Source organism: Leuresthes tenuis, unplaced genomic scaffold, assembly GCF_036924035.1.
Source record: "Leuresthes tenuis unplaced genomic scaffold, fLeuTen1.0.hap1 SCAF_6, whole genome shotgun sequence".
Classification (NCBI taxonomy): domain Eukaryota; kingdom Metazoa; phylum Chordata; class Actinopteri; order Atheriniformes; family Atherinopsidae; genus Leuresthes; species Leuresthes tenuis.
This window is the reverse complement of record NW_027325360.1, coordinates 4,749,711-4,768,714: the sequence shown is the minus strand read 5'-3', so window position 1 is coordinate 4,768,714 and position 19,004 is coordinate 4,749,711. Positions and strand designations below refer to the sequence as shown.

The following is a 19,004-nucleotide window of genomic DNA, read 5'->3' as shown; positions in this document are numbered from 1 at the left end:
TGACAGAATTGTGAATTCCCACAGTGACTGTTGACAAGGACAAGGACACACAACAGCTCTGTGGCTGTTGTGGTTTTTCTCTGAGCTTTCTCTTGGCCTGTCAAATGACAGTGGAGACTGATAGGTGACTAATTGACAGCGATCAATCATAACCGACACGAGGGGACACTCTTAAGAGGGGACATTAAAGGTGGAAAGGGTCAAGTTTACAACTAACAGACTGAAAATAATGAAACCACCTCAGACGGTGAGGCCTACATTAAGAGAGTTACATTTTGCTTTGCAAGTGTTGTGAAAGTCTATTCAAATATGCAAATTTAAGCATTATCTTTCAAATGCATGTGCAATAAATTGGGTAGATTTTTATGACAGAGATCTAAATAACAGAAAGCAGCATCTCTCAAATTTAGTTGATATATTAGAGTGGTAGGGTTTAACCGAGGGGATTTTGGATTTATGTTTATATCCTTCCATAAATTAGAAAATGCTCTAAACATAAGAGAATATAAAGACAAAAAATTCTTTCAAACTATGTTGTGGGAATAGAATATGTAAACCAGGGTAAGAATTAGACCTAAACAAACCTGAGAGTTCAGTGTGTAAATGCTACAGCAGTTGAGATTTATAGCAAAAAAATAGATAATAATCATGAGAAAAAATTCAACTGGAAATGCAGGTTGTAAATTATCACATATTTCGAAAGGAAATCCCTATCTACAAGTAACAGAAAAAATACTATAAAGCATTAGGTTTCCCGGCTGATTATTAATATGAAAACGTATTTTATATAATACAGATGACGTGAAAACGACAGGCTGTGAGGCCTAATAAATTATGCACCTATTAGCATAAATGCCCCAAAGACCATCTGTAGTAAGACAAAAAGAAAAGACTAATGTGTGTTTTGGACGTGTTCTTTACTATAATCTGAAGGACTAGTAAAACAGACATGAGTAAAATAGAACAAACTATGAAAAAAAACAAGGTTTTGCCTACTTTCTCTGTTTCATTATCTGTTTCACGTCCACTAACTTAAAGGTTTTGCTCACTAAACCGCCAACTATAACCCTATTATTTAAAGATACGGCTTTGTTTATAAACACACTAAAGGTGTGGGACAGCTAATCGACAAAACTTTAACCAAAATATCGAAATTATACGTCCGTTATGATGACTGACGGGCTAATTAGCACTGACCACCAGAACAAGGATCCTACTTCAACTGACATTCAGCGTTTTTATAAGTGCGCAAGTGCGAGTCGGTCCAACTGAAGATTTGGCCTGGGCCTTATCAAATTTAATTTTTTGACCAAAGTTATTTTGGGCATCGCATGTTAGATTGTTATAAGTAATAATTTGAGGTTTCGTTCATCTTGAATGTGATTTAAAGAGAGGAGAGGGTACTAAATCAGCAAATTGGAGCCAAGTAGTGAGACCTATTTTGAGAGGCGGAGCTCGTCTCTGCTCCATTCGGCAAGGCGCGTTCGTAATGAAAGGAGCGCGTGAGCAAGGCTTGCTGTGACTTCCTCGCTCATCGGCAGCTACATTGTGTGGAAAGCAGCACGTTGTTGGCTTCTCCACGCTGAACTTTACAGCGATTAACGCTCTCCTGTTCAAGGAGATTTAAAGCTATCAGCTATTTTCTCAGACATCTTTAAGTTATCCCAGCTTGCGAAAAAATGTCTGCCTCGGCGGCAAAAGTGAGTAAAAAGGAGCTGAACTCGAACCATGACGGAGCGGACGAAACCTCCGGTAAGGGGAATGGCGGCCTCCTGTTCAGCGCCATTTTCACTTTCTTCTCTAACATAATTTGTATATTCACTAGATGTAATGTAATGGAAGATTATTATTTTTTTGCTTTGTTTTTGCCGAACATCGCCGGAGCGTGTTTGCTGTTCACCGCAGCGGTTGCTGCGTATTTTCGCATTTCGCTAACAGCCGCTAGCTGCTGTGTGGCTAACGCATTTATTAGCATGCCGCTGCTCTTGCCTTCTGTTGTTTAGTGCTGAGAGGCCATGTTAGCTAGCACGTTTAGCATTCTCAGCGTGGCCAGTTATGTCGGTGGATTTTACCCGAATGACTGTATGTGGTTCTAGAGGATCGCTGTTATGTTTATCCTGCAACAATTACCCCAAACAGGCCAGATTAATGCACATATTAGAGTTTTATGGTCACAATTGCGCCATATATAATATGGGTATTAGCAGTTAGCTTGCTAGTGTTGTTGTTGTAATGTTACCTAACGCTAGTTGACGACATTATGTTGAGTTACTTATTATTGCACTTTAAGGAATTTAGCCCTGCAATTGGGCATATGCGCTGGTTATAATTTTTCCAATAACTGAACGATGGACTCCGTATGATCTGGAGTTGACAGCTAGGAGGTATATCCTGGCATTCGTCCTAGCTCGGTCTCTCACGTTATCGCGGCTCTGTGTGCAGTCTGCTGTCCCACATTTAAACCACGCGGCCTTGTAGGTAGCAGCCGGCAGGAAACAGTGAGTGTCTGAACCGCTATCGCTGCAGCCATTGGCCGTTTACTATACCTTAACCTCCGGTGGAGTCTGGAGTGCAATTCATTTATTAACACTACTTTTTTTATTGTTAGGATAGATGAAGACACAAATTCAAACTATTGCCTTTGTCTAACAATACATTCCGAATTGTGAATGTATTTGATAACACAAATACTTTTGAACGTTTATACTTAAAAAAATATATATATATTTTTTTCTCCTTCACAGAGAAAGAGCAGCAAGAAGCAATTGAACACATTGATGAAGTTCAGAATGAAATTGACAGGTAAGAAATATTCTAATTTAAAGTGACTGAGGTGAAAAGTGTATTAAGTGTTTGATATCCCCATAAAAATCACTCTTATTTATATTTGGACAAATGTGATGTATTTAAGAATTAGTTTAAATGTTTGAGTTGGTGCACTTTTCAGGAAGTTTTCTTTATATAATGGAGATAAAAATTTAGGATTTGCATAATTGGGGAAATTCTCAGAAAACAGTCTTTGGATACGAGTTGTGCATACATGTGCATTACATACCTTTTTTGTGTTTGGAAACTACTACTTGCTTCGGTTCAGACATGTTTTGTATATGAAATCTTAACTGAAATGTTTATCTGAGACTGTGTCACTTAACAGAAAGTGAACAATTAATTCAAAACATTTTTTACCAACTTTTTAGGTTGAATGAGCAGGCCAGTGAGGAGATCCTGAAAGTAGAACAGAAATACAATAAACTCCGTCAGCCATTCTTTCAGAAGAGGTCAGAACTGATCGCCAAAATCCCCAACTTCTGGGTCACCACATTTGTCAACCATCCACAAGGTCAGTAATTCCGCACCAAGTTTTAGTTGCCATATTGCATTTTATGGAAGTATCACAACAACTCAAGTTTAAAATCTCAACTTTCTATTGTAATGTGTCTCCACAGTATCTGCCCTACTGGGGGAGGAAGATGAAGAAGCACTTCATTACCTGAGCCGAGTGGAGGTGACAGAGTTTGAAGACATCAAGTCAGGCTACAGAATAGATTTTGTAAGTACTGTAATGTGCTCAAACATCAGATGTTCAAGTTTTTCTCTTGAAATTTTGAGCTCTTACCCAGGGTTTTTTTTTTCTTTTAGTATTTCGATGAAAATCCGTACTTTGAAAACAAAGTGCTTTCCAAAGAGTTCCATCTGAATGAGAGCGGAGACCCGTCTTCAAAATCGACAGAAATCAAATGGAAATCAGGAAAGGTATGTGCATCTGTCAGCAGATGAAATGTATAGTTATATAGTTCAATTATAATATTGTTTTTGGGTTGTCGTATTTACTATGTTGGGACATCTTAGAATGTTTGTTTCTGTGTTCAGATGCTTGTAATCGATTATTGCTGAATATAAACGGTGTCATTTTCTTTTTTGTAGGACCTAACCAAGCGCTCCGGTCAGACACAGAACAAGGCGGGAAGGAAGAGGCAACATGAAGAGCCAGAGAGCTTCTTCACTTGGTTCACTGATCACGCTGATGCCGGTGCTGATGAGCTCGGGGAGGTCATCAAAGATGACATTTGGCCAAACCCCTTGCAGTACTACTTGGTGTGTTTACAAGAAGCATATCCAGTTGTTATTACTGTAGAAAATGTTTTGTGGCGTGTTTGCCACAATAAGCGGCAGTAGATTTGTTTCATTGTTGCAGCTGCAGGCACTGGAACTTACCTAAGAAGTAAGTCCAGATGTGCAAACTTCTTAGCTTTAGTGTTGATGTTGATTTTTATCCACAGGTTCCTGACATGGATGACGAAGAGGGTGAAGGTGAGGAAGATGAAGAGGATGAGGAGGGTCTTGAGGACATAGATGAGGAGGGAGACGAAGATGGAGAAGAAGATGAAGAGGATGATGGAGAAGACGGAGAGGCAAGCGGCTGAAAACTCAGAAAATGAGTGAGATAGTTGGTTGTTTTCCACACTAACTGTGATTGTTGTCATTTTACAGGATGATGAGGGAGAAGATGACTAAGAAATGTCATCTACCAAGACCTTCAACCTTCTATTCCCCATTTGTTTTTCCACTCTTGTCCGGGAGCAAAGGTTTTAATTAATTTTTTTTGTTTTTTTTTTCCCCACAAATTTTTTCTTTTTATATCTGTATGTGCTTCACTTTCCATTCTGAAGCCTGTTCACCTGTTTGTGCCATGTTATGTTCTCCTTTGACTCATCCAAGGCCGGTGGCACATGCCATGATTTGTCAGTACCATCCCTGAAGTCATCTCAAAATAATAATAAAAGTCTAAAAAATAGTCGGCACGGCATCCTGAGTAGAATTTGAAGACCATTCACACAGAATTCATCCTGTTCAAGGTTGTGTGATGAATCAACTTAAGCCATGGTGTAGTGACCTAGCGCTAGCAGACCTCAATATTTTCTTCCCAATTTTTTTCTTCAAGTGGGACACTGTGCCCTTAAAATGTATATTTCCCCTGTGTGGTTAACGAGTACCAGCTCATTCCTTTGACTTGTAATGTTTAGGGGGCGGGGGGTAGGGTAAGCTGGGGAGGGGCAGGAGTCTTGGTTATTGGGGAGAGTGGTTATTTTGACACCATTTCTATGGGATTTATTTTTTTTGTTTTGTTTTCATTGTATTGTTTTACAGATATCCACAAGATTTGAAATGACATTTTTAATAAAGAAGAAAATGGAAAAAAAAACAAGCTTGTAAATTTTGGCCCCCACTGCTTCATGAGTATAAGAAAAGTGTTATCTCAGAATTTACATTTAATCACCCGTTCTTTTTCCGCTGGGGGAAAACTGTTTTAAATTTGAGGTGTACAACTTGCTTTGTTACAATAATAAAACTTAACTGTGTACACACGTGTGGGAGTCTTCAAACAAAGTGAGTGCATGGAAATTTATTTAAAAATACATTGGAAAAAGCGACTCCATTAGCTCACAAATGATTTAGGGGTCATCAGCAAGCCCGAAGCAAAGTCTTCTCGTAATATTCGATGGGTGATTAAAGCCAGGAATGTATTCTTGGAGTCCTCAAATTTGCTTTTTGTGATCGTGTCGGGCCAGTCGCTGGGCTGGAAGGCCCAACCTGGAGTGAAGAAATGACAAAATGAGAACTTGCAAATCAAATACAACACGTGTCAGCTGGTTGCTTCGTGAATGCCTCGTTCTCCCGGATATTCGGTGTGAACAGCTTGGGGAATGAATTTAATAAAATTGGTATTGAAATGTCGCTATTTATCTAAAATAATTTCATGCAAGACATTACAGGAAAGTCGTGTTGGACATTCAAAATCGCTTCGCAATTTCAAAACCTGTTATCAGCAGTGTCAACGTTGAAATGGGCTATTATTGAACGTTTGTTTACGAAACTGCTCAGAGCTTTTGACTTCTTTATAAATACAATGTATATACCATATATTTGCGTGTTTTCAAATGTACCCACCTAAATGAGTTTTACACCTGGGACAGGTAGCTATGGTCCAGGAGAATCCCGGGAACCACGAGAAGTGTCTATCTGCTGGCCAGTGCTTGGTAACGTCAGCTTTTCTAAACGTAATCACTTCAAACTGGTGTCCGTGGGGATTTTCGAAAAGCTGAACATTAACCCTTCGGCCACCGACCAACGTGTCGTTGCGGCTGGAGAGCGCCAGCCGGCTGGGGAGGAAGTGGATGTCGGTCCCGAAAGCCAGCTCATGTCCACAGGCCCTGCATAGTATCAAAGTGTCGGTGCTGGCTCCGTGCTCCGGTGGTACGCCAGCACATGACTCAGCAGGCTGGTACACAGTGACACAAAACAGCAGTACAAAGGGAATACGCTTTAATATTAAACTCTGCTGATTTACGAACAACCGCAGGCTCATTGAGCGCCTCATCGCTGCCTTGTGCGCACGTGAAGGCTAATCACCACCTGGTTAGCTTAAACAGCTAGCATCTTTGTTTTTCGCCAAGGCGGAGCATCGATTGAGATCAAATGAGGTTATCACAGATCAACTCAAAGTTTATGATGTTAATCACATAAATGTGTTTACTCATAGAGCAAACTTTCTGTATAAACATATAGATTGACTGTGGTTAGTGAACTTCAGATGCAACTAGCTGATAATGAGCCTTAGCATGCAACTCATGCTAAACTGTCCTCGGAAGTTCCATTAAAGAAACAGGAAATGCTGTCATCTGACATTAGGAATGCATACGTTACATTTACCTAATTAATAAAACGCTTTTACATTATTAAAAATTAAATCTGCTGTATCAAAATTTGCCAAAACATTTCACTGAATGTATTTTGATGCATCATAAGTTTACTATTTAGAGGTTGCTGTCATGGTTTGTGAGAGATTAAATAGTGTAGAATTAAAATTTAGTAGATTACAAGGGTTTTGTGCAGATTTTGTGCAGTAGAATGTTATGTGAAATGTAATTACGATCAACCTTTTTTGGAAAACTTAACAACGAAGGTTTATACACTCAAGTAGGACATGTCGGAAATTTCCGCACCCCAAAATCTTATTACGACTTATTTTGTCGTTTCACTATGTACACTATAGCGAAAAGTATTCAAAATCAAATAATTAGCTAATGCACATTTGTGTTGTGCTAAGAAGATTAGAACTAGGACCACCTGGTAATTATTCCTAAACACCCCAAATGGCAGAGGGAACATATGTTTTTCCTCTTTCTTTAGATGTTCCTGAAGGCAGCCTCATCAGTTGCCCGTTACTTGTTGTGGTTACCGCGGGCAACGCTAACGTATGCTCACCTCGACCAATCAGAAATCTACTTCTTTCATACCAACCAATCAGAGGACTCGTTTCTAAGAGCCGAACAACCGTCCTGCTCCACAGACAAAAGTCGAGATTTGTCATGGAAGCACATCATGTGGCACGATAATAATGACCTCGTTCTTTTTTCAATTTGTTTTTTTGAGGTTTTTATTAAGTTTTGACATTGTCTAAACGTTGTCGTAACGTCTCGATAATGAAAACCCGAGATTCGTCACCACCACCGCCACCGGTTCACGTTCACGTACCGGAGACAACACCTGTACATGTTCATATGAGAAGGAGTCCCAGCAGAACTCCACAGGTTATTGAGCTTTTTATCAATGGCTATACATTATTATGGTTTTAGAGGTCACACTTAAAAGCCAAAACGTGGTTATCATAGTCTAAATACCCAGAAGGTATAGAATTGCGTTTTATAACTAATATATGCTTTTCTTACCCGTCTGAATTTGCGTGATTTGTCAGAGAACACTTACTTTTCTCCTTTTAAGATACTTCTACCCGTTAAAGAACATATCTTGAAGTTTCAACAATAAGTCTTCATGTGTTTAACTTGTAAACGTTAATTTATTTGTCTGCAAAATCAGGGAAAAGATGCTCAGGTGAAGGTAGATGGCGGTAGGCCAAAGGCCCGGACACCTTGGATTCCTCCAGGAAGACTTTCCTGTCGAAGAGATCTGGGCTCCTACATCTCTCAGGTGTTTATCTCTCACTACCATGCTTAGTTAAAGAGAGTAAGAAAGCTCACTGCCTATTGTCAAAAACCTGTCACATATGTAAGAGGGCTTTATGTATTTGCACTTAAGAAGGAAATTGGCATACTGTAGGCATAAAGGTTGTTTATTCTCTGTTTTAAGATGGTTGTAAGTTGTAAGATGGACTATTTCCACTCATATGCAGCATGTCAGTTAGCCACCTCTGAATTCATGAAAGATTTCAGAACTTCTTTGATTGCAGAATTCAGTACACCTGTGTGTTGTCAGGATTTAGTCAGTCATATCTATGTCAGTCATATTTGTGTGTGTCCTCTGAGCATATGTACTGTTTGTGTCTTTTGATCAGACGAGAAGAGTGCAGCATCAGTCAGACAGTAGAACCAGACATCGGCGGGGTGCAGAGGAGCAGGAGGAAGAGCTGTCTGGAGTATCTAAAAATCTCAGTGTCCTACTAAGAGAGCAAGAAAACATCCGCCATTCAAAGAAGTAAGAGCTTCTTTAGCAGCCCTGCACCTGAAGACAAGTCACCTAAATCAACATTCAGAGTGAATTAAGACGATTTATTTATCACTTCTGGGGACATTTTGTTTTGTAATGGAGTTTTGTCATTTTAGTGAATAATATCACTGTCCAAATGCAGAAATGAGGCATCATATCCAGTTAGTTGTTGTACGCATTAGTTTTGGTCTCAGTCTACTGAAAATATAGGATGCAGGATATAAAACCTGCTGCAGAGGGTATAAATGAATGATTGCAGTTATTATTATTTCTTGTGTTCTTCCAAATGTTTTTTAGCACAAAAGAAAAAAACAAAACCTCATGGCATAACAAGCAACTTGTTTAGTATTTAGTGGTAAACCCAGTTGTTTTGGGGCTAAATTTGAAAGTTATTAAAAGAAATGTAGACTGCCCGCCTGTGTCTAAATAGACTTAATCGACTTCTGTTGTGGTTTAACATCTTTGGGTAACACACAGTGGGTTACAGAAGCTGATTTCATGCCATCACAGTCGTAAACACGTCATGTCAAGTCTGCCATCTTAACCGACCCACAAACCACAGAGCATCACCCTTTTTCTGCTGGGATCCACCTAGCTTGTGCTAACTTCTGTTGTGGCTTGTTACTTCTTCATTTCATGAGTTCCTTCCAGCACACTGAAAGTAGAGCCCCACCCTGGAAGTAGTCAGCATTCGTTCGGCTGGTGTTTTGTGTTCATCACACAGGCTGATACATTCAGATCTTTTTGGCATTGTACATTTATGATCTCTGACTATATGTCTTGAGAGTTCCTCCTAAAAGAACAAAACCCAGGCTTTAGAGTCATTGTTGTTATTTTAATGGCTGCTTAAAAAAACGCCCCCTTTGATAGCGAGCAGATCGTGATATTCCAGTTTTATTTTTTTGCTGTTTCCATAAGGTTGGAGTCTCAGGGTCAACACAGAGACACAGATGTGCTCCTGAGGTCACTTGTCGAAGCAGAAATTGACGGCGTCGCTGTCTCTAATCAGCTGACAAGCCTGAAGGAAACCGTCCATAGCCTCGCCAAGGTATATTTGGCACTAACTGATCGTTTTGTAGTATGACAAAAGAGAGGCAGGATGACTGAATGGATGACATGATTTTCCAGGAAAAGCGGCTGTCAAAACTGCACACAGCCTCGCTGGAACGAGAGCAGGAGTTGTTGCTGGAGAAGATAGAGATGTTTGACAACACAAATCACAGCCTGAGAGACCTCCTCAGAGAGTGGAGTGAATCTGAGGTACAGTAGCCAAGAGAAATCCAGCTGAACGAACTTCACCAGCAGTAATTCACTTTGACTCTGATCGTATTCACAGAGAGACGTACTGATGTGGTCAGAACAGAAAGATGCCTTAAAGAAGAGGCTGGCTGACACTGAAGTGGAGAACATGGTGAGTAATTATCATCTGCCCACGGGATCTTTTTACCTTATCCAACACTAATAAAGTTCTTCTTCTCTTACAGCGACTTGTGGCCAAACTCACGAACATGGAGAAGGAGGCCTCCAAGCTTGCTGAGCATTTAGACTTTGAAAAAGTTTGTAACAACCATTAGATCAGTGCACGTAATACAAGGAGGCTGATGCCATGTCTGTTTCAGGTTTTCACACACAGAAATCCCTTCCTCTGGTTCTTCTCGTCATTACAGGACAATGTGAAGACGAGCGAAGAGCTCTCAAGACTCCTGGATTCAACTCGCAACCATCTGGAGTCTCAGCTGAACCATGCAGAGGTTGAAAAGGCCCACCTGACTGCTCAGATTCAGGTCTGAACACAAATGATAGTAAAGCAAACTGCCAGATTCAGAGCAGTTGCATTTATCATTCAGGACCATGACAGCCTTTCTCCCCTCTAATTAGCTTGATATTTTACGTGCACTTGTAATTTTGGGAGACACTCCCGAGAAGCTCAGTCCTTTATTGAGAACAGCAGCTGCAGCCCAGTCATGGACTACACCTGCTCATGCGGCGATATTCTTTTTGTGACTGCAGTTTGGGGAAATACATCCCATGTTATGAAAAAATAAACGCAGAATGCAGTGATATTCAAATTTAAAAAAAGCAATATTAATTCACAGTAGAACATGGAAAACATCAGCTGTGAAAAGTGAGACATTTAGTTATTCTATGAAAAAGATTGGCTCACCTTGAATTTGATGGCAGCAACACATCCAAAAAAGTTAGGACAGGGGCAGCAAAATGCTAGAAATGTAAGTGGTCATAAAAAGAAACAGCAGGAGGAATTTAAAATGAAGCATTGTGTTCTGTTTGTATTCACATTTGTACACAGAGTTGCTCGGTTGTTTGCTAACAGGACGGTTGGTGGCAGCTTCCCCAGCTGGTGGTCTAAAAGTGGTTAAAATAAATGATTATAACCTGGTCCCTTTTCTGAAAATGCCACTATGGTCATCTTACGAGGTTGGCTTTTGGTTCAGTACCAATCTGAGTCTTACATAAAGACCATCGGTGCCATTTTACAAACCGACTCTCCTTTCTATGTGTGAGGTAGAAGATGCAGCAGAGCCACGAGCAGAAGCATCGGGAGCTCCAGGCTCTGCAGGGGGAGCTGCAGACTCTGAGGCAGCAGAAGGACGATGAGGAGGCGAAAAAAGACCGAGAGCTTCTGGCTATGCTCACAAAGCAGGCTGAGCGAACCGAGGAGTCTGCCCGGCAACTCACAGAGAAGCTTCAGGAGAAGGTCAGTATTCAGGGCTGCCTGCAGTTCAACAGGTGCTACTGCAGGGATATTTTACCCTCATATCTTGCATTGTGTGTATTTTCAGTCTTAAAGGGCTTGAAGGTTATACATGACACTGAAAAATGAAGCAGAATCTTAATTTTTCCAGAAACCAAAGGTGTTTAACGTTTATTCTGCAGCATGCAAACGAGTCTCCTGTCGCCTCACCTGAATACGTCACACAAACTAAAATCAGAGAACTGCTTTAACCCACATTAGTGTATGTCTGTAGAGCACAACCAGAGCACTACAGTACAGACAAGTTGATGAATGATGCCACGTGTGTTTTGTCTTTAAGGAATCCCAGCTGTCTCAGGCTCTGTCCACATCAAGTGACTGGTGCCTCCGCCACTCGAGGGAGGCAGCTGCTAAAGGGCAGCTGGAGCAGGAGACCTCTGCTCTGAGATGGTGAGTGCACGCAAACACACGTTTGGTTAGATGAAAAGGAACCATTCTAAGATTGCAATTTCAGTGGTGGCAGATGGTCACAGTTTCTGAATTTTGAGGTTTCTTAATGTGAAAGGGAGTTTTCCTCTCCACTGTCTCCTCGTGCATTCTCTCGACTATCAGGGACTGAATCAAAGAGAAGCTTCAGTGTGATCTGTTGGTTTCCTTTGCATGACTTTTTTCTTTTATGGATAGAATTCATCTAAACTAACTCTTTCCAACTAACTGAATCGTCAGCATTTTGAAGTCCTTGATGTAATTTAGAATAGTCCATTGATCTGTAGCATCTAAAGCGGAAGAATAACCCACAGAATGAAAAAACACGACAGGTAAAACAGTTTATTCTTTAACAGAGCGATTACTCAAAGTGCAAAGTGGCTGTAGTGGCTGAAGCTCTCAACATTGAAAAGAAGGATTGATAAAAGTTCTAAGCCACTGCCTCTCTCACTAATTTCGAGTTCCCGTTGTGGTGCACCTGAATTTGAACAGTGCCCTGACAGTGAGACTGCATGACCCTACAAGATTCACAGTCTTTGTAAAATCTTTAGTCTGAGGCTCGTCTGGGACTAAAAACTCTAAACACTCGTCTTTAGATGTGAGCAGATAGTCTTTCAAGTCTTTTCAAAGTCTTCTGGTGTGTGGGTAGCATCAGAAATGAAAGACAGTTCTGTACAACTGTTTGTTGTTGTGAGAGAAATCATCATAATCATGCTGCACTTCTTAAACAGCCAGCCACAGTGGAGATGAGATGTTTCCCTTTGAAATGAACATCAGAAGTTTCTTCTTCTCTTGTTTTCTCATGAACTGGGGCAGCACAGACGTGGAAAGATGGAAGAATGTGCCAGATTCTGTTAATTTCTGTTTTTCACAACCACAGCGTCAGATATCAGGTGCCGGTCAGAACCTGTGTGTGGGTACTGATCCACAGCTGTGGTACAGCAGGAACACAGCTCAGGAAAACATTTGTAAAGCTGCGATTCCATGAGGTTCACAGCAGCCTTTCTTTCACAGTCAGGTGACCGAGCTGAGCTCTCAGGTTCAGTCGGTGGAGGAGAAGACTCGGGCAGAGAGGGAGGAGCTCAGAGACCAGCTTCATCAGCTTAGTGCAGAAAACACCTCCACCAAGCTGGAAAACCAGAGACTCATGGTAACTCCACAAAAGATCCGTTTCTTGAACAGGAATCCAACCATCACATTGTGCTTTTTAGAAAACTACATAAAGAGTTGAAACTCATTCCATCCGTCTGGGGCCCAAACGTCTCTTTGTCATTTACTGTACTTCACATCACATTTAGAGTCAGCTGGCATCGTCTGAGGAGAGGCTCGGAGGACTTCACTCTGAAGCTCGTCAGCTGAAATCATCGATCAGAAAGTATGAAAACCTCGTGGAGAAGTACAAGAAGAAGGTGCGTTCACGCTCAGCAATGCTGGGTCACAAAAGACTTGATGCTCAGGTCCCAATATCTTGAGATATATATATTCTTTCATGTAACTGTTCTTTGTTACACTCAAATTACACGTATGCCATCATTCTTCCACTGGGGGAAATAACTTAGCCGGATCATGCAGTGCTGAAGTCTGGTAGTGTGCTGGGGTGACGTGGAACGTCTCTGCAGGTCCAGCTGGCTCGTCTGGAGTCTGAGGAGTACTGCGTGAAGCTGGAGGTGGCGCAGAAGGAGGTGCGGGAGGTGCAGCTGAGCCTGGACCGGGAGAAGGAGCAGGTGAGGTGGGAGCTGCTCGGCCGGCTCAGAGAGCTCGAGACGCTACCGGACAAACTGCGGAGAACTGAGCAGCAGCTCCGCGACGCCCAGCAGGAAGCCGACGCCCACGAGCGGAGGAACGTGGAGAATAACGCCGCTTTGTCTGAAGTCAGGCACAAGGTGAGTTACAGACTGCGACATGCCTTTCAGCTGCAGGGTCGGAGGAAAACCATGGAGATTTCTGCAGTTTAGAGATTAAAGAAGGTTTCCAAAGACAGCTGACAAGCACCCTGTTTTTTGGATTGATTTTGTAAATTTTGGTAACCTGATTCTCCATTTGGTGCACGAACGAGAAATATTCAATTAAATTCTTTGTTGAATGGTGTGACTTGATTTAGCTTCAAGTCTCCGTGATTCTGGAGCCATTTTTGAGACGGGCCAGAAAAAAAGATTGCCAGCAGATGGCAGCAAATATATGTTTTTCCCTTGAAAAGATAAAGAAAATCATCACAGAAAATGATTGTATCAGATAAAAGTGTGATAAGGGAGTGTGTTTGCAGGTGTAAGTCATTTAAAATTTGTGCTTAACGAGATATTTCTTCTTCTTTCAGACAAGGATGAATGATCTTCTGTTAAGTTTCATTCACCTCTCTTTTTCACAGATGTCAGCGCTTTTTGGCTCTTAGTTATCCAGAGAAAACCCCTGATACGGTGCACATGTTACTGTAATTCCATTCCTCCACAGGTGGAGCAGCAAGGCGCTCAGTTGGAAATGCTTCAGCAGAGGAATCTGTTGCTGCAGGAGGAAAACAACGTCCTCAAAGAGGCAGTTCACAAGTTAGAGAGGTAACAAGTGGGCGATCATCCCCCTGAAAACATTTTATTCAACTTTTCTAAAAGTCTGTCCGCACTGACAGGATGTGTGTGTCCCTCTGATTTCTACCCAGCTTTGTTAACCCCATCTGTCTCAAACATCTGGAGGCGGGAACAGTTTTCTTTTGTAAATGTTTTTGTGCAAATGATAAATACAATAAATATTACTGATATTACTGAATAAATATCATGTCAGAGCTCATCATTACACTGTTTCTTTGTGGGTGAGATTTCTCCAGAGCTTTGATAGAAATAATTACTGTGAGTGTTTCTGGGTAGATTCTGGAGGTTAAAGGTCTTGGTGACCTCACAAAAGTGTCTGTTTATTTGCAACAGCTTAAACCGCGTCTGTCAGAGTAAACTCTTCTCTGCAGATGTTCAAAATGAAAGCTGGACGGGTGTGAATGGGAACTGAACTTGACTGGATTACATTCACGGTTTACACAACGGTGCTGTTTGATTTTGGTGTGGTTTGTTTGCAGGAAACTTGAAGATATGACTGCAGAAAACACAGAGATGTCCCAGGCTGTCAGCTCAAAGGAAGGCAGCGTCCGCAGCCTGCAGCATCAGCTGGAGGAGAAGACTCGTGAGTGCAGCGTTCTGTCCCGACAGCTGCAGCAAACGCTGGATGATGCACAGAAACAGGTGTGAAAGCATGAGCTCATACTTCCAGCTGCCCATCGTGGGCCAGAGATGGTCTCATTCACTAAACATCATGTAAACAACAAAGTCAGAGTGTAAAAAAAGTGTGTCTTTGCCTCCAGTTAGTTGTTTCAGAGAAAATAAGATTGAGTCACTCTGACTCTCTAATACTGAGGATAGTAGTGGAGGACCAATGAGGAACAGCTTCGTGTCGGGTTGTTGCTTCAGTTTACTTTTACCTGGGCTTTTGTCTTTATTTGCTAAATTAGTGGTTGTTACATCTATCATCAGTAGGATGGATCATCATCATGTGGTGCATGTGCTTGAATGACAACTTACAAATTTATTGGATTTAAAATATTTTCCTGTTTTTCAGTGTATTTCATACAGTAACGGCGTATGTTCCTGCGAATTAAGAAAAACAAACTTAAATGTCTGCCTGCAGGTGGACGAGCGCATGCAGAGGGTTTTGGCCAAAGAGAGATCGTCCCAGTCCAAAGCGCTGGACCTGCAGAGCCAGCTGAGCCGAGCCAAATCAGAGCTGAGTCAGCTGCAGAGGAACAAGGAGGAGGTTTGTCTGGAGAAGTCGGTGCCTGTTAGACTCGAGCCCTCAGTGACAAAGTTGTTAGAGCGGTAAAGAGAGTGTGTTTTTCTTTTAGATGGAGCGTCGTTTCCAGAGTCAGCTGCAGAACATGAAGGAGAGACTGGAGCAGTCCGACTCCACAAACCGCAGTCTGCAGAACTACGTTCATTTTCTCAAAACCTCATATGGGAATGTGTTTGGTGACTCTCTACTTGCGAGCTGAACAGGATTCGTTGTACAGTGTTTTATTAGTCTCAGAACCCGTCCATCTTCAGATGCATTGCTCTGTAACAAGTTACTAAATTTGGGTTTGAGAGTTCTTCTTTTTGCTGTGACCACATCTTCTGAAGAGGGGAAAACTCTCTGCTGTACTGTTCCTCTGCTGAAAGCATGACCCAACAAACACACCAGCAGCAATGAGGCCTTTGAATTGGCTGCAGCATGCAGCGCTTCCGGTCCTGTTATTCCAGCCTCAGATTTTAAAAAGCATTTTATAAATCATTCCTGATAGAAAGATGTGTGCATCTGCTTCACATTGTGATTTCCCCCTCAGTCTTTTACTCACAGTAGCTGTTCAGTGTTGAGCTGAACTGATTGTGTAAGTTACTGCATGTGGAGTCATGAGAAATTCCCTCCAAAGCTGCTGCCTCTGTTTTCTCTTTAGAGCTCCGGTCTCTCCTCCTCCGTAAGGAAAGCAGGAATACATAGCAGAACATTTAATAGAGGATGTTCCCCTCAGCCAAACGGAGCGTCCCCAGGAAGAAAAGGGTGTATGGTTACACCAAAGCTATTTTGTTTTGTCATAGGGAAAAAAACTTTAAAATGTACGACTTTGAGGAAAACAAATGAGTTTTTAGGAAATCAAAAGCCGTTTGAGTGGAACTTTAAGCTTTGATGTGATGTAGAGTGATGATGATTAGAATATCAGCAGAACAAAACTAATTTAAAACACTTTAACAAGACACACCACTAACTAACTATCAGTGTCCTCAGCGAGCATTTGGGAAGGTGAAAGGAGACAACGACATGCTGAGGTCAGTGGGGCGTTGGTTGAGCTTCCAGGACATTTTAAAAGGTCTCTCCAAGTGTGATGTGACATCTTACAGAGGATATGTTCTGTTTGGTGGATGTATTTGGATGCTTGAAGTTACTGGAACTTAAAGTTGGTCATTCAGTGAGTCGTTAGATTTGCAGGGGCAACACATCCCTGTATGTGGTTACCCAGCCTCCTGTGTTCTCTGCTCCTAAAGTCAGACAAAACTGAAGCTGTTGAGCTGAGACTCTCCACACATATAGTTATCTTAGATGATATTAACTTCCAGTACAACAGTGAGGATCCTTGGAGTTGTTTTTGACCAGGATCTGTCCTTTGACTGAAAGATCTGGAGCATCCTGTGTCAGAGTTGCAGAGAAACTGCAGGAGAGGGAAGTCTAAATGTTGGTTTTCTTATCTTTTTAATAACTGTTATTGATTTAGATTTGATTTAATTGGATTATATTACAGTGAATTGAATTATATTTGGCTTGAATTGGACTGTCTTTGAAGCACTTTGAGATGACATTTGTTGTGATTCTGCGCTTTATAAATAAAACTGAATTGAACTGAGATGAACCAATGAAAAGTCAGTTTAAGTCACCTTTATTAACATAGCAGTTTTAAAAAAACAACCGAGGTTTATCCAAGCGCTGCATGGAATAAGAATTCAACAACCATAGAACAATAGATGATACTTCATAAACATTATAGTAAAATCTGCTTGTCAGGGTTTGGCGAAGGAGACGGAAACTTAAAGGGTTTATTGTAAAATAAATAAAAATCACAGCAACGCTGGAGAACCACGAAACTAAAAAACACAACAAACACCGACGGGAGAAATAAAAACTAAACTGTTCAAAACTCGGAAGCTGAACCATCGAGACGAGGAAACTTTTGGGCATGCTGATGTACAGCTGATGGGAATTAACACGGGGCGACGGGAGAGGAGCTGATGGCTGGCAGGAGGGAACTGAGGAAAGCAGGAAATGGCAAGGCTAAACTAATAGGAAACTAAACAAAATTATTGTGATTGTGACACTCGGTGCAACACAGAGGAGAGGAGATGGGTCGAACGGCACTTTTCTGCTTGGAATTAATCAGAGTTGTGAAAGTGAACCTAAAGATTGAAGAAGCAAGCCATAAACAGAATGCAACACGCCTTACTTACAGGGTATCGACTCTTTAAAGTATCTTGATGCTCCGCAGCATCGATATTTGTTGAGCATTGCTCCACATTTTCTTGTAGAAGGAGGATGCAGCTTTTTAATTTTCTTTTTTATTAAAACATGTGATGTGACGAGCTATTTAATTCACTATGAAACGAAACCTCTGAGGTGATCTTCACTTTTAGAACACTTTTTCTGACATAATTTAACAAAAGCCTTGAAGCTTATATCTCAGACTTGTTGCACTTTTGTGCCCCTCGCTGGTTGCTTCGGTCACGGAGACGTGCAGCCAGCAGGGCTGTGGAACAACCTCCATCTTCTGATCCGGTTTCAGAACAAGAAATCAAATCTCAACTGAGAACATAGCTTAATGTTTCTTGCAGGCACTTCCAGACCAGACCGTTCCATGTGAAGCACAGAGTCAATGACTAAAATCCGGAGTATTCTGTCCCGTAGTGCTGAAAACTGATCTCTGTATTTATCACACAGAGGCTGCCTGCGGTTCCTAATGTCTATGACTAGAATTGAAGGCAGATGCTTTTGGTTCTTGAGGCCTCTTGGTTGTGGAACCAGCTGCTGGGTGATGGATCGGGAGAGTCTCTGTTTACGAGACTAACCTTACAATTTACCTTAATGAAAGAGCTTCAGTAATTCAATTCAATGTAATTCAGTGGGTCCACATGATGAGATTAACTGGATTATAGCTATAGTTGGGTTATGCTCCTTAACTGAGGGTAATTATCCTTTGTTACATGGCGGTGAATGAATCGAATCACTGGCACAAAGCATGCAATACCGCAGTACGATAGGTGGCGCTGTACCCATTTCAACTATTGCTAATAGAGCCACTTCCGGTTGACGTCTTCAACAACAACAAAACTAAGGCATTCGAGAAAGATGGCTAACGGAGAGCAAGCTGAAGCTAGATTTCTCTACATTTGTAGATGTTCATCACATGGTTATGGAACAAACGCGATGCACAACGGAGCATTCTCCATCACTTTGTTCATTTCTTTCTGACAGTAATATCGTCCCCTTCGACTTCCGGTTGAGGATCGCGGGAAAAAATCTCGAGCATGCGCAGAATGCTCGATCCGACCCACTGTCGTCTCCAGGCATGTTAAGTGGGCAATCGGATCGAGTTATCTCGGGGTATTAATTCGATCGCAAGTAACCCGATCCGTTTCGATTACTTGTCGGATTAAGTTTGTTAAATGAGCTGAATAACTCAATCTATTGTAATTTAGCCATTAATCCGATCCGATGGCCCACATGTAACCGCACTGAATGATACCTT

General features: G+C 41.5%; 3 protein-coding genes across 3 annotated transcripts; 2 read left to right on the top strand and 1 right to left on the bottom strand.

Annotated features, from left to right (window-relative positions):
• The first annotated feature begins 1,495 nt into the window (after positions 1-1,495).
• On the top strand, positions 1,496-5,362 carry LOC140309429 (protein SET-like). The gene is made up of 8 exons (XM_072387275.1): positions 1,496-1,752; positions 2,745-2,802; positions 3,198-3,340; positions 3,447-3,550; positions 3,640-3,753; positions 3,925-4,095; positions 4,281-4,412; positions 4,492-5,362. The coding sequence occupies exons 1-8, from the start codon at positions 1,680-1,682 to the stop codon at positions 4,513-4,515; spliced, it is 819 nt and encodes a 272-aa protein (XP_072243376.1). The 5' UTR covers positions 1,496-1,679; the 3' UTR covers positions 4,516-5,362.
• Positions 5,109-6,732, bottom strand: LOC140309430 (uncharacterized). Its single transcript, XM_072387276.1, has 2 exons — positions 5,950-6,732; positions 5,109-5,592 (listed from the first exon to the last, which is right to left on the bottom strand). The coding sequence occupies exons 1-2, from the start codon at positions 6,377-6,379 to the stop codon at positions 5,438-5,440; spliced, it is 585 nt and encodes a 194-aa protein (XP_072243377.1). The 5' UTR covers positions 6,380-6,732; the 3' UTR covers positions 5,109-5,437.
• Positions 6,733-7,336: 604 nt separating this feature from the next.
• LOC140309427 (outer dense fiber protein 2-like) lies at positions 7,337-17,187 on the top strand. Its single transcript, XM_072387273.1, has 17 exons — positions 7,337-7,592; positions 7,879-7,989; positions 8,354-8,493; positions 9,424-9,553; positions 9,634-9,765; positions 9,842-9,916; positions 9,990-10,061; positions 10,173-10,289; positions 11,033-11,221; positions 11,559-11,668; positions 12,719-12,854; positions 13,003-13,113; positions 13,324-13,587; positions 14,153-14,253; positions 14,763-14,925; positions 15,368-15,493; positions 15,582-17,187. Exons 1-17 carry the CDS (start codon positions 7,485-7,487, stop codon positions 15,726-15,728), a joined length of 2,232 nt encoding a protein of 743 aa, XP_072243374.1. The 5' UTR covers positions 7,337-7,484; the 3' UTR covers positions 15,729-17,187.
• Positions 17,188-19,004: the final 1,817 nt, after the last annotated feature.